The sequence below is a fragment of the Hyperolius riggenbachi genome, chromosome 12, assembly GCF_040937935.1.
Source record: "Hyperolius riggenbachi isolate aHypRig1 chromosome 12, aHypRig1.pri, whole genome shotgun sequence".
Lineage (NCBI taxonomy): Eukaryota > Metazoa > Chordata > Amphibia > Anura > Hyperoliidae > Hyperolius > Hyperolius riggenbachi.
The window spans coordinates 182,337,823-182,361,767 of record NC_090657.1 but is presented as its reverse complement, the minus strand read 5'-3'; the positions used below and the strand labels follow the sequence as shown (position 1 = coordinate 182,361,767).

Genomic DNA, 23,945 nt, shown 5'->3' with positions numbered 1-23,945 from the left:
TAGAAACCACATTCTGTCTTTTCAGCTATAAAACAAAGCAGAAATAATGACCCTTTGAACTTTCCTGCAGTAAAACCTTATCTCAAGCTCTCTCTCACTTTCTTGGCTGTTTAAGTGCTTCAGAAAACAGGACTGTATTTGACCCAGTGGGTCCAATAGCTCAGAGAAGCTCTTTTGCATAGATAACTACCAAAGTTTTTTTTAACTCTTCCTGTACTGGAAAATAATATGAGACTCTTTTATTTGCTACTAATGTTCTATTCCTTAGCTGTACTACACACACAATTCATTATCTCATAAGTTTATTTTCGCTTCAGGTTTGCAGCTACAAGTCCTGGCGATTCAGTTGGTGCGACTGGTCATAAGTGTTTTTTTCATGACCCTTAGGCTCAGTTCACACTATGCTGGAGCAGCTGAAGCACCAGTGTATCCAAGTAGTATAGACACATTGTACTCAGGAGGTCCTCTGTGGTGTCCACCGCACTCTGGAGCAGATTAGTGCTATTCTACTGGATAAATGGCAACACAACCATGTCCAAAAATGTCATGTAGGCTGGGATTGCACGTTGCGAAAATGGACAGTGGAAATAGATGTGTGTGAACAGGCCCATGGGAAAGCATTTTTATGTTCCACGTGTCCGCTTTGGGAAATGGTCCTCCAACTGTGAACCAGTTGGCCAGCTTAAGACCTATGGGCGAAAAACCCTTACAAGGCATGGTCCAATTAGCCCCAAAAGGGAAAAAATTCTTCCCCGACTCCAGATGGTAATCAGATAAATCCCTGGATCAACCCCATTGGGTTGAACCAGCTATGGATTTCTAATTATAGCAATGGATGTCTTTCAATGCAAGGAAAGCATCTAAGCCTCATTTAAATGCTTTAAATTTGCCATAACTACTTCCTGTGGCAATGCATTCCACATATTAATCACTCTTATTGTAAAGAACCCTTTCCTAAATAAATGGCTAAAACGTTTTTCCTCCATTCCCAGATCATGTCCCCAAGTCCTTTGTAAAAAGCCTAGGGACAAAAAGCTCACCCGCCAAGCTTTTATATTGCCCTCTGACGTATTTATACATGTTAATTAGTTCCCTTCTAAGGCGTCTTTTCTCCAGACTAAATAAACCCAGTTTGTCTAACCTTTCTTGGTGAGACCCTCCATCTCTTGTATCAATGTTGTTGCTTGTCTCTGCACCTGCTCTAAAACTGCAATATCTTTCCTGTAATGTGGTGCCCAGAACTGAATTCTATATTCCAGATGTGGCCTTACTAGAGAGTTAAACACGGGCAATATTATGCTAGCATCTCAAATGTTTATCTCCCTTTTAATGCATTCGTGTTTTTTGTCAGAAAGTCTCTGGTCCTTAAGAGGTCAGAGACTTCTGGTTGTTAAGTGGTTACACAACAGCAATGGTCTGATCAATACAATGTCTGCATGGGTAGCAACAATACTACAATGTTGTATTTGCATTTTCCTTTCTGGTTAGTAAGCCCATGAAAAGAAGGCATAATATGGAACTTTGCACTCACCTTGAGGCTGGTCTGACGTGTCTCTGTCCTGTTCTCTTCTGAAGATCCCGACTAAGCTGGACTTTCCAACTCCGGGGTCCCCCAGAAGAACAACCCTGAAAATACAGTCCCCGTCTCCGTCTGTGGCGGACTCGCTGCCGTGGGGGTCCCGAGTGGGCTGCGAGACCTCCATTACCAAGTTGTCCCGCTGTGTGCGGTGATGGTGGGAGCACGGCAGGGGTGTGCTGGCTCTCCTCCGCAGGGGGGCACGAGCAGCGCACATCTACACCAACACAAAACAGAAGTCATGAGTTATCTCACTGCCCTCCCTTTGCCTGTTCCTAGTCAACAATTGTGCTGCTCTTAACGGATTGTCCCACTTTCCACTGAACTCTTGAGCAGCTCTGCGCTGCACTCCCACCCCTGTAGCTACAGCCAATTATGTGCCTCTTTGGAAGGCTGCCAGCCAACTGGCACGTTTGCTACTTGTTGCCTTTGTCAAGCGTTCCGTAGCAGGTGCCGTGTCATATTTCTGACAGAGAGACCTGCTGGACGGAGCTGAAGGTGAGGATCGCAGGACCGCGGGGCACATCTGGCAGCTACATTCCGGCGGACAAATGAAAGCACAACTAGAGGACCTATTACAAGGTCAAAATCGATAGGCTGTCGTTTTTATGTGGAGTATTGGTCGTGACAGTTTGGCTATTTATAGAGCTGCTCTTGGCACTTTGTCCAATTTGACTTTTTTTTTTTTAAACTTTGACAAACGTGAAAACCCTGCAGAGACATCAACCAGAGAGACAGATGTTGTCAGCGTAGCATGGTGTGTAGGTTCGCTGCCAGCGCATCTGTGGTTGGTTGAAAACCGACCAAACAATTCTCAGGTTTATTCTACAGCTTTAGAGTACACCTGAACTGAGAGGAATACGGAGGCTGAAATATTTATTTCCTTCTAAAGGACAAGTGTAGTGAGAGGAGTATGGAGGCTGCCATATTGATTTCCTTTTAACCAATACAAGTTGCCTGGCTATCCAGCTGATCCTTTGCCTCTAATGCTTTTAGCCATAGACCCCAAACAAGAATGCAGCAGATCAGGTCTGACAAGATTAGCTGCATGCTTGTTTCTGGTGTTATTTAGATACTACTGCAGCCAAATAGATCAGCATGACTACCAGGCAACTGGTTTAATTTAAAAGGTAATACATATGGCAGCCTCCTTATTCTTTTAACTGCAGTTGTCCTTTAAAGTGAACCTGAACTCAGAACTTCCTCTCTGCTCTAAAAGGATACACAACAGCATAATCACCTTTATGGAAAAACATTTCTTTATTACAGCTGGTACAAATCCTGTAATAAATCTACAGTGTCTCTACTTCCTGCCTTCATAGATGCAGACATTGGTTTAACATATTGTGTTTAAAGGTAGGTGATCAGAGGCGCCAGCAGAATAAAATTAATATAAAATTGTTAAGAATTGCCGGGTGGGAAAGTGGTGGACTTCCCCTCAATAATTAGACACCAAGGTCTGTCATCGAATCAAACGAATACATTTATTCAATAGTACCCCAAAATCTGCAACGCGTTTCGTGGGAGCAGACCCACTTCTTCAGGCAATAAAACGGGGACAACAAACACAGCAATCAATGTGCAGTGAATTTAGCACCTCTAGTGGCGCCTCTGATCACCTACCAGTATACTTGAGTCCACCCCAGGTGGAGGGGTGACCCTACCCCATTTTTTCTGATCTACAGAGAGCGACTTCTTAATCCTGAGTGAGGACAGGTCTAATCTCCTCACCTGCCTATACAGTGGTTGCCTGAGCGGTAACCCATGTTTGTGAGTATAACCATCTCACCTATTCATTTCCCTTCGTATCTCTGACATACTACACCATATTGGGCTCTCGATTTCTCTCTTTTTTACAGTACATATTGTGTTTAAAAATTAGCCCAGGCAGCCAGATGACACCACGGAGGGAGCAAATTACACTTGTGACTAGTCACAGATGAGGGGGAAGTAGACAGGCTAAACTTTCTAAATACATACAAGGTGCATTTCTCTGTAGTTTCCTTCTGTTCTGTGCAAGAGTTCAGGTCCACTTTAAATAATGCAGATTGCCTGGCTGCCTGCTGATCCTCTGCCACTAATACTTTCAGCCATAGACCCTGAACAAGCATGCAGATCAAGTGCTCTGACTGAAGTCAGACTGGATTAGCTTGTTTCAGGTATTTGATTTGGCACTACGGCAGCCAGAAAGATCGGCAGGACAACCAGGCAACTAGTATTGTTTAAAAGGAAATAAATATGGCAGCCTCCATATCTCTCTCGCATCTGGTTCCCTTTAACAAAACTATCCATTCTATGAAAAAAAATCCCTTTTCTGCAGTCTGTCATTACAACGTCCCATCCATATTTCTGCAACAAATCACCCTCTAGTCCAAACTTGGCCCTCCAGCTGTTGAGGAACAACACATTTCACAATACATTGCAGGAGTCTGACAGCCACAGTCATGACTCATAAAGGCAAATGCATTGTGGGATTTGTAGTTCCTTAACAGCTGGAGGGCCAAGTTTGCCCATGCCTGCTCTAGTCCATCAGGCTGCTGCAAAATTCTACTCCAAGTCGGATTGCTTATTGACCTATCCTACTTTGTGAATTTAACAGTAGTTTTAGTGGAGGATAGGACTGGGCCTTCAATATAAACTCAAACAAATCGTCATCAGAACAAAGCATTCCAATGATGGCTGCCGCTTATTGATTACAGCCACTATTCTCCAATGGAAAAATCCATCCATCCCGGGATTGAGAAAAACAGGGCATTAGTGTGCGCGACCCAGCCTGGGGAAGGGGGGAATCCATAATTATCCAATTTAGGACTTTTCAGAGGAAGAGGAACGGAATGATATAAGTGATTACATTAGGGCTGTTTGGCAGACAAGGGACATGGGTGGATAATGAACCGTGTCCAAAACAAGTCCGAAAAAAAGAAGTGGAAAACAATTATTCCATGAGTCTCCCAGTGTCCTGATTCTTGGAATTCTTCCAGTCCTTCAAGGTAACCTTAACTGAGAGGGATATGGATGTTTCCTTTTAAACAATACCAGTTGCCTGGCACTCCTGGGGCTTGATTTACAAAATGGTGCTAACTTTAGCACTGGCCCTTAGCACGTCTAAACTCAGTTGAAATGTGAGAAGTAGTGATCGTGCGCAAAGTACTGCGCACACTGCACAGAGCTCAGAGCGCTCCGCACGAAGTGCCCACTAAAGCCTATAGGACTTAGCGCGCGCATAGGACTTTGCGCGCGGTACTTAGCGCACGATCTGATTGAGAAAACTGGTGCTAACCTACTTAGCACCCTGGTTAGCGCGCCTTAAGACTTTAGACGTGCTAAGTAGGTTAGCACCTCTTAGTAAATCAAGCCCCTGATGATCTCTTTGGTTGTAGTAGTGACTGAATCACACACCAGTGAAACAAGCATGCAGCTAATCCAGTCTGACTTCAGTCAGAGCACCTGATCTGCATGCTTGTTGAGGGGCTGTGGCTAAAAGTATTAGAGACCCAGGCTCAGCAGGAGAGTCAGGCTACTGGTGTTATTTTTAAAGGAAAAATCCATATACTTCTCAGTTTAGGTTTCCTTTCAGAAAGTACAAAAAGTTCAGAGTCCCCCAATGTGCCATGTATGAGGCCATCTGATCTATGGTCATATTGAAGTGAACCCGAGGTGAAAATTAAACTGATGAGATAAACAATTATATTGACTTTTTTAAAGCTAATGGGAACCCATTTATAAATAAAAAAGTCAGATACTCACCTAAGGAGAGGGAAGGCTCGGTCCTAATGAGACTTCCCTCTCCTCTCCCGATGCCCGGTCCCGCTCAGAATCCACCATAGCAGTATTCGACCAGTTCGGTCAAATACTGCCACTTCTGCCGCCGAAGGGAGGTTTATGAAGTCTTTGGGAGCACTCGGGCTCCCGAAGACGGGCCGCTCCATACTGCGCATGCGCCCTCTCTGACGCACTCGTACGTGTCTATGACGCACTCGCGCGTGCGCAGTATGGAGCCGCCTGTCTTCGAGAGGACTCGGCTCCCGAAGACTTCCAAAGTCCCCCGCGGGGGGGGGATATGAACAGAGGATCCTGAGGGCACCAGGAGAGGAGAGGGAAGGCTCATTAAGACTCAGAGCCTTGCCTTTCCTTAGGCGAGTATCTGACTTTTTTTTTTAGGAGGGGTAACATTGGCTTTAAGTATTTCAGGCTTTTTCATTTTTATGTAAACATTTACAAAGTAGGTTGAATGTTTTTTACGGTCTCTAATCAGTATCAGCCTCTAAACTGTCCCAGAGTTAGAAAAAGGTAAATAGTTCATGTATTTTATCTCCCCCTGCCCTCAGAAGTTGTATTCTGCCAGGAAAACTTTTATGGCTGTGATTTGCTTATCAGTCAAGTTTACTATATTCCCAACAAGGTACCCACAAGACAGAAGCTGTCACTTCCATGCCTAGAAATTAACTCTTTCAGGCAGCAAAATAAAACAGCCTGGTTAATAATATGTTTGGTACTGTAGATACACGTTCATGTCATGTCACATATCGCCTCGGGTACACTATAAGGTGTGTACACACATCCAATCTTGGCCAATTTTTCAACTTCCATGCAGTATAAAAGCTTACTTATCTAATCTGTGCATAGTATTCTTATGCTACATACACACTTGAGATAAAAGTCTTTGAAAAAGGCAAGATCACAGACCAATTTTACCCCATTCCATGTAGTAGGAGAGCCATACTCTACACAGTCTATTCCATTGATCACCAGATAAAATCTTTGCAAGATGCTGCACACAAAGATGCTGTACACAAAGATGCTGTACACATTCAACAGATCAGTATCTGCAAAAGATCTGTTCCTGCAAAATGCATTCATAGTCTATGATATTCTATGATATCTGCAGATCTCAATACACACCTTGTTTAACAGACATTCATCTGCAGATCAGATCCACCAGGATGGCTCTTCAGATCTGCAGATGAATGTCTGTTAAACAAGGTGTGTATTGAGATCTGCAGATCTCATAGACTATGAATGCATTTTACAGGAACGGATCTTTTGCAGGAACAGATTTTTTGCAGATACTGATCTTTTGCATGTGTACAGCATGTTTGTGTGCAGCACCTTGCAAAGATTTCTATCTGATGGGGAGTTCAGCTCAATAGAATAGACTGTGTAGAGTATGGCTCTCATACTACATGGAAGGGGGTAAAATTGGTCTGTGATCTTACCTTTTCCAAAGACTTTTATCTCAAGTGTGTATGTAGCATTAATCTGTTGGCCCTCCTACTACATTGAAGTGATAACATTTGCCAATGAAGATTGGATGTGTGTAGCTAGCTCTATATGGCTCACTGAATTAAGCTATATATAGATATGTGACTACTGCCAAATGGTTATGCTTATTTCAGTCACAAATTTCCCAGACAGGCAGTAATAGTTCATGCCTGATCAGCTTGCCTACATTGCATGTACTCTACTACAGAGAGGGGATGGAAAGGCAGGATGGCTCCCTGAAACGTGTGGGGGTAAAAAAAAATCTGCTATATTAGGAAAACACTGCATTATAAGCTTTGCTTAAAGGGATACTGTAGGGGGTCGGGGGAAAATGAGCTGAACTTACCCGGGGCTTCTAATGGTCCCCCGCAGATATCCTGTGTTGGCACAGCCGCTCACTGATGCTCCGGCCCCGCCTCCAGTTCACTTCTGGAATTTCTGACTTTAAAGTCAGAAAACCACTGTGCCTGCGTTGCTGTGTCCTCGCTCCCGCTGATGTCACCAGGAGTGTACTGCGCAGACACATACCATACTGCGCCTGCGCAGTATGCTCCTGGTGACATCAGCAGGATCGAGGACACGGCAAAGCAGGCGCAGTGGTTTTCTGACTTTAAAGTCAGAAATTCCAGAAGTGAACTGGAGGCGGGGCCGGAGCGTCGGTGAGTGGCTGCGCCAACACAGGATGTCTGCGGGGGACCATTAGAAGGGTAAGTTTAACTCATTTTCCCCCGACCCCCCTACAGTATCCCTTTAAAGTGTACCTGAAGTGACATAATAAGATAGACATGTGCATGTACGGTACCAAGCATACAAATAACTAGGCTGTGTTCCTTTTCTCCTTTCTCTGCCTGTAATAGTTAAACATTCAGGTATGCAAGTGACAGTTTCTATCCAGTGTGACCTAGTAGGACTATAAATTAATCCTCACTGATGAGGACTTACAACCATAAAACTCTTGCCACTGATTCTGAGTGCAAGGGATAGATTAAAGAAAGGGGTCATTAGTTCATATATTTTAGCTTCTGGGACACTTGAAAGACTGTATCAGTCATATGAGACAATACTACATTAAACCTACTTTTTTAGCTTTTAACCCCCTTAACCTCCTTAGCAGTAACCCCGTGTGTGACACGGGGTAAGCCGCCGGAGGGTGCCGCTCAGGCCCTGCTGGGCCGATTTACTTAATTTTTTTTTTGCTGGACGCAGCTAGCACTTTGCTAGCTGCGCCAGCACCCCGATCGCCGCCGCCGCGCGCCCGATCGCCGCTATCCGGTGCAGCACGCGCCTCCCCCCCCCCAGACCCCGAGCGCTGCCTGGCCAATCAGTGCCAGGCAGCGCCGAGGGGTGGATCGGGTCTCCCAATGACGTCCCGACGTCGCTGACGTCGGTGACGTCATTCCGCCCCGTCGCCATGGCGACGGGGGAAGCCCTCCAGGAAATCCCGTTCTTTGAACGGGATTTCCTGATCGCCTATCGCCGGAGGCAATCGGCGGGGCTGGGGGGATGCCGCTGAGCAGCGGCTATCATGTAGCGAGCCCTCGGCTCGCTACATGATTTAAAAAAAAAATAATTAAAAAAAAACTGCTGCGCTGCCCCCTGGCGGTATTTTTCATACCGCCAAGGGGGTTAAGACCGCCTAACGCCAATGGGCGTGACCAAGGCGGCAGCCCCAGGCGTCAAGTCCGGGGGTGGGGATTTGCATGAGATCACGCGCGCATCTCCACATGAATGACGGAGCTTCGCCATCAGCCTCCCAGCGGCAATCGACGCTAGGAGACTGTTAGACAGCGAAACTGCTACTACTGCTGTACTATTCACTTAGTACAGCACTGCGATCTAAGGCAGCACTGTACCGGGGACAGCCGTGTGACATGGCTGTCCCCCTGGAGGGCACTGCAGTAGTCGGGTGTCATAGGCTGAAGCCTTTGACAGCTGATCACTGTGATTGGCTGGTGGGGGGAGAGAAGGCTGGGGAATAAATATTAAAAAAAAAAAATGGCAAAATTTATTTATAAAAATAATAAAATAAATATTTGTAATAAAAAAATAAACATTGGGGGAGCGATCAGATGCCACCAACACAGAGTTCTGTTGGTGGGGAGAAAAGGAGGAGGGGGGGGAGAGATCACTTGTGTGCTGAGTTGTGCGGCCCTGCAGCAAGCCTTTAAAGCTGCAGTTGCCTAATTCGGAAAAAATAGTCTGGTCACGGGGGTGGGTTGGGGAAGGGGGGGGGGGGGGGGGCAGGTTTAAGCCCAGGGTCCTCAAGGGGTTTAAAATAAAATTAAACGCTGGGATTCTAAGAAAACGTAATTTTCAGGAGTAGGAGGATAGGTACCATTGTTTATCTCATCAGTTTATTTTTGCCTGGGGTTTCCTTTAAAAGTCATTTCACCCCAAAGAATATCTTCCAGTTATGGGTGGGCAGTGACTGCCTGTGACCCCTATCAGCTCCTTTTATCACGGCTTTTCAACCTTCTCACTAATTGTACTTTTATCACCTGAAAATTTTCAAGTACCACCAGTGTGCCTGTGCAGTAGATTGGACCTAATCAGGCTCGGTTGTTTCCACCAGAGGGGAGAGCTGTCACTGCGCATGTGCACACGTCGACAACTGCTTCAGGGGCAGCCAGCGCTGGATCCCTTCTACTGAGGAAGAAGGGGGAAGCCATAGCTCCCAACTGTCCCTCTTTCGGAGGGACAGTCCCTCTATGGGAGCCCTTTCCCTCTGTCCCTCTTTCCTCCTCATGTGTCCCTCTTTCAGGACTTTGTCCATCTTTCTATATAAATATATATATTTCTCTACCTAAAAATGTAAGTATTCCACAAAGGATCGGCACATCACAGAGAACGTATAGCTCTTTAAGGTTTTATTGATGCAGACATGATTACAACAACAAACAGTTGTTTCGGCCTCCTCCGGCCTTTATCAAGTTGTTAAATGGTCATGCTGTGACCCCTAGGTACCAGGGTGAGGACCTTGGCACACCAGTTTTTTTACTTTGAGCCTTGTTTGGAGCTCCTGGACACTTGCATTCTACCTAAAAATGTGTTTGATTGACTCTAAACTTTATTCCCATCCTTGAAATTGATATATTACTAATTTTAAAATGTTAAAATGAAGGAAAATGAACCAGGATAGAAAGGACCAGTGTGGTTTTAATTATAAAACATCTTTTTTTATAAAATCTTTTTGGTATGCTTGACTAGGGGTGTGGTCATGGGTGTGGCAGGGGCATGGCTTAAGTGTCCTTCTTTCTTATCTCAACAAGTTGGGAGGTATGGGGGAAGCCTTGTTTGGCTCTAGAGCTTCAACATAGGTAGCCTCCCACCACCATCAGAGAGCTGGGCAGTGACTCAACACAAAATTCGGCTACCCCTTGCTCGCTCCTTGATGTGCTGCCCTGTGGAATAGTTCAGACCTCAGATCAGCAGTAACCCAGCTAAAGAGACAGCCATGTAATCGGTGCACAGTGACAGCACGTATACATCAAATACAGGAAGTGGCCAGTGATGTCTGGTCTCTTCTTCGCTGATCTGAGGTCTGAAGTATGCCACAGGGCAGCACAGCAGGGCATGAACGAGGGGGAAACCTAACTTTGTGAAGGCAGGACGGGACCAGGACAAGCTGCAGGCAGGCAGGCAATTAAGTGGCAGGCAAACCTGTTACGTACCACCTGGTCAACAACAAAGTACCACAGGTTGAAAAGCCCTGCCTTATATCATCCAGAGGCTCCTGCAGGGAGGTCTCCTAAACATAGCCCACAGTTCTCATTATAAAATGTCACAAAACTTTAAAACAAAAAACATTTACCACGTGGTTGTTTATCTAGGCAACAGTCCTGCATTGATCTCATCACTGGGGCATCCAGGAAAATGACCTAAACCAACAGCTTGTACCCAGATATAAAATATAAGAACTGTCCCTCTGTAGCTATACAGATGTCAGCCATCCGATGGGCAAATCTATTGTTTGTGGCTTTTTCATCTGACAACCTAATGTCTAAATAGGAACGTTCCACCTTTTGGCAATGTCAAAACAAGGGTGACAAGCAATTGGACATGGTGGAATTTTGTTTGGCACAGTGTTTTGTTGCTATGTATAGCAGGAAGCCTCCCGCTATACTTGGGTTGTAGTTTTTGGAACAATCAAGGTACAGACTTGCTATTTTACTCCTAGCTGAGCAGCATGTACTGCTGTATGTAAAGGGAAGTGGGAGATGTGTGAGCAGCAGCTTGCAATCTAATCGGACGTAGTGTTTAAAGGGAGGCCAGCAATGTCAGGGGGAAAACATTACACACTTGAGATTTCAGTCTGAAATGATCAAAAACGATTACTTGGGACGAGGACATTCTGCAATGTATATTTAACTTGCATACCCCTAAAATGAGGGGGGCAGGGAATCGGCTTTGCAACTTATAAAATCTGAACAAAGTGTGTGCGCTCTGAGTTCATCATCTTATTGTTCTGACGGGATTCTGCAGGACGGTTTCTCAGCAGCAGCGTACTGCTCTAGGGCATTGGCTCTGTCCCATTTCCGTTGTTTTTCGTGGGCAAATTAACTAAACCATAAAGCTGGCAACTTATAAGCACACAAACAGAACTGGAGCCAAAGAGCAGAAGCTGCTTAAAACAACCAATCAAGTTCTCTGGTTAAAGGGTTACTTCAAGAAAATATGTAATAAAAAAAACTCTCTGGGGGATACTTACCTCGGGAAGCAGAACCCTCTGGATCCTAACAAGGCTTCCCCCGTCCTCCGCTGTCCCTGCAATCCATCGCTGCAGCCCCCCGAACCGCGGCGAGGTAAATATTTACCTACCGCGATCTTGCGCAGGCACATTAGCAGCTCTTCATTCAAGCTAAGGCGGAAATAGCCGAACCCGATCGGATCCGCTCTACTGCGTAGGTGCAAGTCATCTGTGCCTTTGCAGAAGAGCGGATACAAATGGGCTTGGCTATTTCTGCCTAGCCCGAACGAAGAGCCACTAGAGGTAAATATATTAATATATTATATATATATTGCAGCTTGTCAAGCTTGTTGGGGGGAGGGGGAGGATTCGGGGGAGCCAGCGCTGGATTCCCTGCAGCTAAAGGGGACAGGGAAGCCTCATTGGGACCCTGAGGCTTCCCCCTCTTGAGGTAAGTATCCCCCAAAGCGGATTTTTTTAAGTACAGAGTCTCTAAGTAAACAAAAAGAGCAGTTTAACTTACTTTGGTCTTCTTGCAGCCCCCCTGCAGTCATCCTGTGCCTGCGCCGTCCTTCCCAGACCCTCCAGCCAGCAGCGGTGACCCCCTCAAAGCTGGCCGGTCGCATCTAGTTGCAGGCTACTGTGTATGCACGGTCCCGAGTCGCATGCACCCTGTTCGCACTTCTGTGTGCATGCGCAGTAGCAATTTGCCTGTATTGTGCATGCACGGGGATGCGATAAGGAGGTACGTAGCCGGTCAGCTTTGAGGGGGTAGCTGCTGCTGGCTGGAGGGTAGAGAAAGGGTGGCGCAGGATGACTGCAGGAGGCTGCAAGAACCCAGAGGTAACGGTTTAGACACACTATAAGCGTTTTTCTGAGCGGTTTTCAGTCACCAGCGCTTTCTGAGAGCTTTTAAAAAAACACTCCCATTGACTTACATTAAAATTGCTGTAAAATCATGGTAAAAAAAAAAAAAAAAAAAAATCGCACAATTTTACTGCAATTTTAATGTAAGTCAATGGGAGCGTTTTTAAAAAGCTCTCAGAAAGCGCTGGTGACTAAAAAGCGCTAAGTAAAGCACTTATAGTGTGTCTGAGCCCTAAGTTAAACTGCTTTTTTTCTAGATTTATGATTTCCTTTAGGCTTTTTGCACACTACATGCAATTCCGTTTGTTTACACAATCCGATATTTGATTCCAGTTAAAAAAAAGTAGCAGCATGCAGTATTTTTTTTTTTATAATCGGAATCAAAAATCGGATCGTATAAAAAAATCGTAATCGCATGTACTGTGCAAGACACCTCAAGGTAACAGCTTTTTTGGTGTTAATAAATCAGACCCATGGGCCCCTATTCAATTAACTTTTTTCACCTGTGTTTCCTCCTAGGGGATATTTTCACACCTTATCAATAAAATACATTTAAAGAGACTCTGAAGCGAGTCTAAATGCACGTTTTTAACTTCTATTTATGTTAAGCACTATAGCTAGTGCTAAAACGCCGCATCCCCGTGGCAAAACGAGGGGTTTATACCCCCAAATCCCCTGTGTAAAGTGTGGGGAGCGTTTCCTGCTTGAGGCAGAGCATAGGGCTGTAGCTCTGCCTCTTCGCACGTCAATTCCCGCCTCTCTCAATCTTCCTTCACTGAGAGGGGCGAGGAGAGGCGGAGATCTGTGGGCAGATTGATGCTTATGGAGGCAGAGGTGCAGCTCAAAGCTTTGCCTCCAAGGGCAGCAAAATCCACAACCAAGTAAGTCGGGGATTTTGCAGAGGGGATTTGGGGAGTATAAACCCCTCGTTTTGCTGAGGGGATGCAGTGATTTAGCACTAGCTATAGTGCTTAACATAAATAGAAGTTAATTACATGGATTTAGACTCGCTTCAGAGTCTCTTTAAAGCCACCAGCAAGCAAGAAAATACTGAAAATCAGTTTTTTGCTTTTTTTTTTACTACATACTTTCTTCAACTGCAAAGTGCCTAAAAACAATTTAAAGTATACCCAAGGCAAACATCAGTTCAAAAGACCGATACTTAGCCAAGAAGCCGCTGCCAGTGGACCCCAGAAAGAAATCTGAGAAGAGCTTGTTGGATTTGAAATCGTGACCGCGCTCCTCTTGAAGCACCAGCGTGGCCATACTGCGCCTGTACCAGTATGGCCTCACCTGCGCAGTATGCCAGAGCCGCTCGTGCACCAACAGGTGCTGCACAGCCAAGATTATGTACGAAGAGGAGTCCGGATCCTCCACAGGGTCCTGGCAAACGGTGATGGGGGCGAGGAAGACGCGGAAAGCCCTCTGAAGGTGGGTTCCCTCTTCCTAGGCAAGTATTTGTTTTGTTTTTGATGAGAGGTTGGGTTCACTTTTAAGTGGACCTGAACTCTATGCACAAGACAGAAGGAAAACATAGAAATGCACCCTGTGTGTATTTAGAAAGTTTAACCTGTCTAATTCCCCCTCATCTGTGACTAATCACCAGTGTAATTTGCTGCAGAGCAGCTAATTTGTAAACACAGGATATTAACCCATCTCAGCTTCCATGAAAGCAGAAATTAGACACACAGGTGATTTATTGCAGGATTTGTATCAGCTGTAACGAAGACATTTTTTCCGTGAAGGTTATTATGCTGTTGCTTATCTTTTAGAGCAGAGAGGAAGTTCTAAGTTCAGGTCCGCTTTAAAGAGAAGATTGAAAACTCCTAGGAGAAAAAGTGAAGTGAATAGCGGCCATAGGGCCTGATTCAACTCACTTTTTTTCCAAAGTTTTTTCCTAGGAGATCATTTTTCATCTTTTATTTAAAATACATTTTCAGCACTCTGCAATTGAAAAAGTCGTGGGGAAATATACTGTCAAAATTATTCTGAGTGTTTTCTTGCTTGCTGGTGGCTTAAAAAGCATTTTTAGATAAGATGCGAAAATCTCACCTAGGAGAAAACTTAGAGAAAAAGTGAATTGCATATGGGCCCTAGAGTCTTCTTACATCACCTAACTACAGCTTTGCACACCTATTAGTGAAAAGTGTTGACCTTACCTTGGCACTGTTGCTGACCCAACAATGATCCCTTCTGTTACTTCTCTGTACAATTGATACTCTCTCAGAAATCTCTCAGCAAGCTGCAACAATTGTCTCTGTGGACTGATGGTGAGAAATCCCCATCCGAAGTGCCAGCGATCCTCTCTCTCTCTCGCTGAAGCCTCCTCTGTTGTCTCAGAGAGGCTCTCTGTTCTCTCGCAGTGTTTGTTCTCACAGTCCTGGCAGATGCACTATCACATAAACTTTCTCCCTTCTTTGTCAGGCTTTCAGTGCGGCACAGACAGTGCTACGTTTTGCCCATCATTCGTTTATATTACATTGTTCTGCTGGTGCTCATGGCAACGGTCCCTGTTTTGTCAGAGAGGGTTGTTGCTTTCTCTCCAGACATGCGATGTCTATTCATATAAAGTAATGTCCTCTCACACTCTGTGCTTTGAGACCGACGTCCACGCAGATCACCTCTAATGGGCTAAGCTGGTCTTCTCATTGTCAGTCCATGCACTTTAGGCAACAATCTTGTCCTCAAGGATGGTAGTTTCACAACCAGGACTGTGTGACAGTTCTGGGAATCCCACGGATAGTCCTGCTTTTTAAGTATTTCTGTGTCCCCTTGTAAAATCACCGTCTGTTAGCTCTTTACCAGTTCCTACAAACAGTGCATTCCCGGTCTATCAGAGTCCTCTTGTTCTTCAATTCCCACAGATTGTTCTGTTATTGTACTAGTTTAATCAGTGTTCTTGAACTTGCCTGAGGCCTCCAGACACTGTGAGATGGTCATTATAATGATTTATCTCAGTCCATGTGTTTTATCAGCTGTTGAGATGTGACAGGCTGACAGGGCAGCGGATTCCGCAGCTGATGAGTGTTTCTGGACAATCATGCTGTGTATATAAGTCAGTCCACCTCTCTCGGTGAGGGAACCCCTCCCCCTGTATAGAACAGTGACCACCCTACAGGAATGCACTGTGGGACTAAAACTATGACAATCGCAGCACAGTTCAATGGAAGAGCTAAACCAATGCCTACAGTTCTGAATAAGAAAGACAAGACTTCATCTATACCTTAAAGTTATATTTATCCTCCTACTCCTGAAAATGACCTTTGGAAGATATCCCATGGTTTTATTTTATTTACACATTTATAAAAGTAGCTTGAGGCAGGAAACACACTTGACTGTTTTTGTGCACATTTTCTGCACAGAAATACTGATTTAAACTGAGAACTCATGTTCATTTTGAGCTAGTTCACATCTAAAATCGAAATCGCAAACGCCAGCATTTTGTGAGCGATTCCCCCCCCCCCCCTTTCTGTCGCTTACCTAAGCGCTACGATTTTGTGTACATCGCTTTTCTAAGCGCTTTTGCAGAGCGATTTGTTTTTTTACTTCCTGACACAAGTCAGGAGGTGAACTATTTGACTCAGAAAATAATAAATACAATGTATTTATTCTTAAAAGCGCAAATGCTTTTAAGAATACATCGATTTTGTGAGCGTTTTTCCTATACCTTCCATTGTAGCAAAATCGCCCTAAAAATGGTACATACACCGCTTTACAGAGTGGAAAGCCAACGAATGGCGCTGATATGATCTATCCCATAGGGATTCATTGCACAAGTGTTTTAGGGCGATTTTCAAAATCGCCAGCGCTTGAAAAAAGGGCAAAAATGCCCTAGGTGTGAACGAGACCTGAATGCGTTTTTCGCGCGCAGAACAGAACGGACATCCTGCAAGATAATTCTGCACAGTCTGTCAGTTTTCTCTATCAATGACATTAGCTGCTGTGAAAGAACGCACGTTTTTCCGCATACAAACACACATGGGGCTCGATTCTTTAACTCAGTTAGCACATGGTAAGGCTTTGCACAAACTAGGGTGCTAAGTAGTTTGCACGAGCAAAGCTGTTACGGTACGCGTAAAATTTTGCGCGCACCGATTCGCGTGCAAAGTATGCTTATCACGCTACTTATCACACAAAATTGCTGATTTTGCACGCGAAACGGTGCCCGCAAAACTTTGCGCGTGCAAAATGTAACGCGCACTAACCTTTACGCACGCAAACTCTTATGCGCGCATTAGCGCGCGAAGAGGCAGTTTGCACGTGATAAGCGGCTTTTCACTGGCGTGTTAACACTTAGCACGCTTTTGTGAATCAAGCCCATGGTATGTAGAAAATGCGTGCAGAAAAACGTGCGCAGAAAACTGAAAGACAAATGAGTTCCCTGCCTAAATGTTTTGTTGTCTCTGCTCAGTGGCAGCTTATTAAGTGTCCCTAAATGAAAATACTTGAACTAATGATATTTTTCCTATCTCCCTCTGATCTCAGAAGTAGTATTCTGCTAGGAAAACGTTTATGGCTGTAACTAGCTTATCAGTGAGGTGTACTATATTTCCGACACAGTACAGACAAGACAGAAGCTGTCACTTCCATGCCTAGAAATTAACTATTTCAGGCAGCAAAATAAAACAAGTAAACCAGCCTGGTTATTAATGTGTTTTGCACCTGTACATACACACGTTTATCTCATGTCACATATCACCTCAGGTACACTTTAAAGGGGTTCTTTAAAGTTTAAAAAAAAAAATTCACTTACCTGGGGCTTCTACCGGCCCCCTGCAGACGTCCTGTCCCACGCCGGTCCTCAAGGAACCTCAGGTCCCCCGCCGCTGTTAAATTTCCTTTTGGCCGACTTAAAAGTCGACCGCCACTGTGCCTGCGCAGCCATGCGTATCCTCGCTCCCGCTCACGTCTCCGGAAGCATCCTGCACAGGTGCATTACGAAGTTTTCTCGTACTGTGCCTGGGATGGACGCTCTCGCCGACATGAGCGGGAGAGAGGATGCGAGCGGCCACGGGCATGCAGGCGCAGTGGCCGTAGTTGGCGAAATGGAAAGTAAGCCATGTTAGGAAGCTGGAGGACCCTTGAGGACCGGCATGGGACAGGACGTCAGCAGGGGGCCTGCAGAAGCTCCAGGTAAGTGAAACTTTTTTTTTTCTTTAAACCTTAAAGAACACCTAAACTGAAAATTAAAAGTCAAAATAATCATACACAAGTCATACTTACCTCCTGTGTAGTCTACTCTTCAATCTCTTTCTCATCTCCCGCGTCCTGTTTGTCCACTGTGATCAATGGAATTCTCCGTCCTCCATTTTAAAAATGGCCAATACCCCATAACAGCTTTCTGGTCAGCACACTGTTAAACTGTAACATCGTCCACTTGAGCCATAGGGAAACATTGACATTACCGGGCACATCAGTTGTCCACTCAGCTATAACTGACAGCAACTGATATATAACTGACAGCAACTAATATATTTCAGTTCTGACAAAATGTTGTCAGAACTGGAAGGAATTATTGTCAGAAGAAAATGGTAAGCGTCTGAAAGGAACTGATGGCAAGGTAACTATGTAATGTTCATTTGACGTTACCTCATGAGTTTATTTTAAATAATTTTACTCAGTACAGGTTTCCTTTAAAGAACACCTTTAAGGAGGAAGAATAAATTGTAGATATCTATTCAGTACATAGCAAACTGTTGTCTGAATAAACAATAAAAAATAAACAACAAAAAGGATGGAATTATAAATCAGTGTGTGTGTATATACAGTATGTCTATAATGAAAAGATGGAAAGAGTATGATATGGTATGTAGTGTAAAAATAATAAATATGGATTTGTATTTGTTTGTAGACTTCTCATAATATGTAACTGCATTGCACTTGGTTTATTTATGCAATTAATAAACACAAACAAGGTAGACCCAGCACTCCAATGGAGACTTCAACTGCTATAGCTGGAAAGGGTTCTGTTGTCCTCCAGAGCCAAAACATGGCAAAAAGCAAAAAACAGCAGTACTGCTGAGAAGAAATCGATATTTAAGAATTTGGGAACCGCGCAGTGAAAATCCTACGCCGCACTTGTGGCTGTCTAAGCCTGATGCGGAGTACGATTTATGCCACCTACCATTTCCGATCGTGCGCACCCGAGAGGGGAGATTAAGCTGTCATATTACAGCTGACATCTCCCCTCAGTAATCAGGAGCCATCACGATTGGCTCCTGATCACATGATCACTACGACTGCCAGCGAATCGTAGTGATCACTATTGGCATCGGCGGTCTGAGGGGAAGAAGAGGACAGGGACTCACCTTCCTAACGTCCCCCTGGCAATCGCCGCATGCCTCCGCTCTGGCTAGCATCCCAGCTCGCTCTGCATTAAGTGTAAGGCCCCGGCTTGAGGACATCATCAAGTCGCGACCTGGAACTTAAGCCCCATCTACACGGAGGGACATTGTAGCGATCCGGCGGCTCGATTAGCCGCCGGATCGCCTCTTCCGCGTGCCCGCCGCGTCCCCGCTCGCCGCGCGTGCGCCGCATTCGATTCCCCGCCGGCGCCGCTTATCTCCCGCACGATTCCCTGCCATTGTCCCCTCGCAGGGATCGAGCAGGGAATCGGCAGTACGGAGATCCGTCCTGTCGGATCTTATCAATTGATAAGCAGCATCGCAGCCGCATCTACGCGTGTAGATGCGGCTTTAAAGAGAACCAGAGACTAAGCACCCTCATGTATTTTATTACATTTATCAGTGGGAACAGGACAGTAAACACCTACCCTGCTTTTAGTTTCATTGTTATCTGCTTAATTAGTCTATTAGCAACTGTGATAAGAATCCACTGACTATTCAGTGGAGGTTTGACCTGGAATCATTATAGCTGAGTCACTCTTCTGTGGAGTCTTTTCAAGCCCAAGCCTTCCCCCTCCTGGCTTAGATTTCCTGCTTTGCATACTGAGAGCTGTGATGACATGGGAGGGGCTGCTCCTGCTGAGAGAGAAGCTCTGTGGCTGCAATATGATCCCTGTGTGCTCTGTGTGCACTAGATACTGATGATGACTGCAGTTTCATTCCTATGAGAGACACTTCCTACAGGCAGCTGTACATCATACCAAAATGAAAGCACATAGATGAAAGGCTGCATTTAGCCTAGATAGCAGCATAGTATCATATAGCCTAGACAGCACATCCAGAACAACTCATAACCCGGAAGGAGAAGGGATATGAGCCGGCGGCCATATTTGATTTTTCCTGGAGCAATAATGGATAAAAAACACTAAAAAAGGCACACCAGAGCGGCAAAATTATCAGGTAGAGCATTTATTCTTTACAAGCCATCAACTGATATGTTTATTTTGTGTGAAACGTTCATCTCTGGTTCCCTTTAAGTAGAGGGGACAAGAGCTGAGTGGAGGGGGCTAGAGCTGCTCATCGCTGGAGCCGGGGAGGTTAGTAAAGGTTGCTGGCAATACGGGGGACACCTGGCTACACTGGGGACACCATGCCCAGCTAGCTATACTGGGGATCCGGCTGCCTGACCCCCAAATACACCCCCCCCCCGCATGTAAAATGGCCTGGTCCTTAAAGGGGTTAGGCAGCTGGTCCCCGAAGGGTTAAAGGGGTTCAGTGGTGGTCTGTAAAAATAAAAAGTGTCACTTACCTGGGTCTTCTAATGCCCCCCTGCTGATATCCTGTCCCGCGCTATCACAAAAATCCTCCATTCCCTGCTGCGGGTCACTGTCCAATTATTCGTCTAACTAGAAGTGACTAACTAGAAGATAGTTAGAAGAAGTAAGTGACACTTTTTGTTTTTACAGACCACCACTGAACCCCTTTAAAGCAGAGCCATGCAATTAAAATGACATGTGATCAGCTGAAATAGCCGAGCCCTATCAGGTCCCCTCTACTGCGCAGGCAAAGGCGCCTCGCGCAAGTGTAGTAGAGCGGACCCGATTAGGCTCAGCTATTTCAGCCGGAGTCCAAGGGAGAAGGTGGTAATGCGCCTGCGCTGGATCCAAAAGGTAGGCTACTGTGCCTGCGCGCATCCACCGACAAGGTTGTCGGCGGATTTTTGGGTGGGAGCCAGCGCTGGATCGGGGAAAGCCTCATTAGGATCCAGAGACTTCCATCTCCCGAGGTATGTACCCCCCAGAGGGACTTTTTTTTTTTAAATTACAGATTCTCTTTAAATATTTAGATAGTGAAAATGTGACCATGCAGCTGCTATAAGCAAAACACCACCATGGTCCAATGAAAATAGAGGAGCTGGTGGGCCCAATCGACCCTGAACAGTCACATTATCGATCGCTTCCCTAAAGAAATGCTGGACTGGCGCAGCAGATTTTCTCATTGGTATAATCGCAACTGGTAAGTAATTTGTCCTAAATATGTATTGCTTTATTGCCACCTGCCTGAACTTTGCCCTTTCTTTTTTGCTACCTGCATCAATCTCTGCCTGTACTTTGACCTTGCTTTAATACCACAACCACTGCCTGAACTCTGACTTTGCCAGATTGCCACGTGCCTTATCCACTTCCTGAACTTTGACCTTCCCTTACTGACACCGCTGCCTGAACTTTGACTTTGCTTTATTGCCACCTGCCTCGACCTCTGCCAGAACTTTCACCTTCCCTTATTGCCACCTACCTCAACCCCTGCCTGAACTATGACTTTGCTTTATTGCCGCCTGCCTCGACCTCTGCCTGAACTTTCACCTTCCCTTATTGCCACCTACCTCAACCCCTGCCTGAACTATGACTTTGCTTTATTGCCACCTGCCTCGACCTCTGCCTGAACTTTCACCTTCCCTTATTGCCACCTACCTCAACCCCTGCCTGAACTATGACTTTGCTTTATTGCCACCTGCCTCGACCTCTGCCTGAACTTTCACCTTCCCTTATTGCCACCTACCTCAACCCCTGCCTGAACTATGACTTTGCTTTATTGCCACCTGCCTCGACCTCTGCCTGAACTTTCACCTTCCCTTATTGCCACCTACCTCAACCCCTGCCTGAACTATGACTTTGCTTTATTGCCGCCTGCCTCGACCTCTGCCTGAACTTTCACCTTCCCTTATTGCCACCTACCTCAACCTCTGCCTGAACTATGACTTTGCTTTACTGCCACCTGCCTCGACCTCTGCCTGAACTTTCACCTTCCCTTATTGCCACCTACCTCAACCCCTGCCTGAACTATGACTTTGCTTTATTGCCGCCTGCCTCGACCTCTGCCTGAACTTTCACCTTCCCTTATTGCCACCTACCTCAACCTCTGCCTGAACTATGACTTTGCTTTATTGCCACCTGCCTCGACCTCTGCCTGAACTTTCACCTTCCCTTATTGCCACCTACCTCAACCCCTGCCTGAACTATGACTTTGCTTTATTGCCGCCTGCCTCGACCTCTGCCTGAACTTTCACCTTCCCTTATTGCCACCTACCGCAACCTCTGCCTGAACTATGACTTTGCTTTATTGCCACCTGCCTCGACCTCTGCCTGAACTTTCACCTTCCCTTATTGCCACCTACCTCAACCCCTGCCTGAACTATGACTTTGCTTTATTGCCGCCTGCCTCGACCTCTGCCTGAACTTTCACCTTCCCTTATTGCCACCTACCTCAACCTCTGCCTGAATTATGACTTTGCTTTATTTCCGCCTGCCTCGATCTGTCTTAACTTTGACCTACCTGCCTACCTGAAATTTTGAGCTCCCCATATTGCCAACTGCCTCGACCTTTGAATGTGACTTGATCTCATAGTTGCATGCCGCATTTACCATTGGAGGACAATCTGTAATCCTCTGAGTCAGTGTGATGCAGGGCTGGGGACTGCAGAGACAAGCACTACTCTGATGCATGAAGTTATGAGTCGGAGTCTTCTCATAAAGCTACCCATACTGTAGAAGTTCAGTGTATGTGGCTGCAGAGCTCCACTAAAATCTCTGCTCTATCCAAGAGGCGGATGAGTATATTCTTGAATAAAAAGACCAATATACTACAGAGACTTCTAAGCTGCCAACAAGCAGGCAGATGCCGGTAACATTGGTGGCAGATCTGAGGAGAGACTTGTGCAGCAGAGCAGTGACAGCTGGCTTCTTGTAGGTGGAGCAGGTTAACAGAGGGGGAGACAGTGGTACAGATCTGTCACTGACTTGTGATCCCAGGGAGCTGACAAGTACTGAAAGCTCACACTTCTAGGCAAAGCTGTCACACAACATACCGGTATAGAGACGATATTACCAGCCTGCAACAATACTCCATGCAGGAACAAGCAATCAAACCATTACAATCCCAAGCTGTCTTTAATGTTGTTTTATATACACATTCAGGAAATTTAAGTTTAAAGAAAACCTGAACTGAAAATTAAAAGACAAAATAAACATACACAAGTCATACTTACCTCCTGCGTAGTCTACTCCTCAATCTATTTTTCCTCTCCTGCATCCTGTTTGTCCACTGTGATCACGGGAATTCTCCGTCCTCCATTTTGAAAATAGCTATTACCCCATAACAGCTTCCTGGTCAGCACACAGTTAAACTGTAACATCGCCCATTTGAGCCATAGGGAAACATGGACACATCAGTTCTCCTCTCAGCTGTAACTGACAGCAACTGATATATAACTGACAGCAACTGATATATTTCAGTTCTGACAAAATGTTGTCAGAACTAGAAACGATCACTGTAAGAAGAAAATGGTGAGCTTCTGAGAGGAACTGATGGTAAGGTAACTATGTAATGTTCATTTGAAGTTACCTCATGTGTTTATTTTAAATAATTTTACTCAGTACAGGTTCTCTTTAAAGAGGTCTTCTAAGCCACCAAACCAATTTAAGGGACAGCATAGCAACATCATGGCTACTTAGAAGAACTGTATTGAAAGTAACGTAATGAATAAAATTGCATATTTTTTTTTTTACAATACTCATGTATAGATCATTTAGTCAGTGTTTGCCCATTGTAAAATCTTTCCTCTCCCTGATTTACATGCTGAAATTTATCATTGGTGGTGACCAATTTAGTTTTATACAATGGAATGAAATGTGCGGAGTGGGAGGTGGAGCAGTAAAAGTGAGCAGCCCCGGGCCGCCCATGAGGCAGGGTGAGGCAGGTTCCTCAGGCGGCGGAGTAGGGAGACGGAGTGGGGCCGCCGAGCTGGATGGGGTAGCAGCCAGGAAGGGGAGCAGTGGGCACAGCGGTGGGGAGGAGGGTCAGACCCCCCCTCACCTGAGGCTCCCACGTCCACAGTAGTCGGCGGTATTGCAGTAAGTGACGCGAGCGGTGGTAAGTGAGTCATTGCTTCCCCTGCTGACTGACAGAAATGAAATGCTGTGCAAATAGCTGGAGGGGGAGCCCCAGGTGAGGGAGGGGGGAGGTCTGATGCATATAGTTAGAGCTAAATGCTCGGCCTTGATGTACTCACTTTCACTTCTTAATTCCTGATGATTATACGAGAGGTTTATGGTCTTAATCATTCAGATAGTAAAACATGTCCAATGACAATTGATTGACAACTTATATGATGTGGAATTAATTTTAGTCCTGCCAGGTGATCTGTATGGAA

General features: G+C 45.5%; 1 protein-coding gene across 1 annotated transcript in view; it reads right to left on the bottom strand.

Annotated features, from left to right (window-relative positions):
• The window catches only part of REM1 (RRAD and GEM like GTPase 1), a 44,932-nt gene extending 29,330 nt beyond the window's left edge, over nt 1-15,602 (bottom strand). The window contains exons 1-2 of the mRNA XM_068262750.1: nt 14,552-15,602; nt 1,532-1,793 (exon numbers count right to left, since the gene is read on the bottom strand). Coding sequence (XP_068118851.1) covers nt 1,532-1,793 — 262 coding nt within the window. The 5' untranslated portion in view covers nt 14,552-15,602. The remainder of the gene's footprint in view (nt 1-1,531; nt 1,794-14,551) is intronic.
• Nucleotides 15,603-23,945: the final 8,343 nt, after the last annotated feature.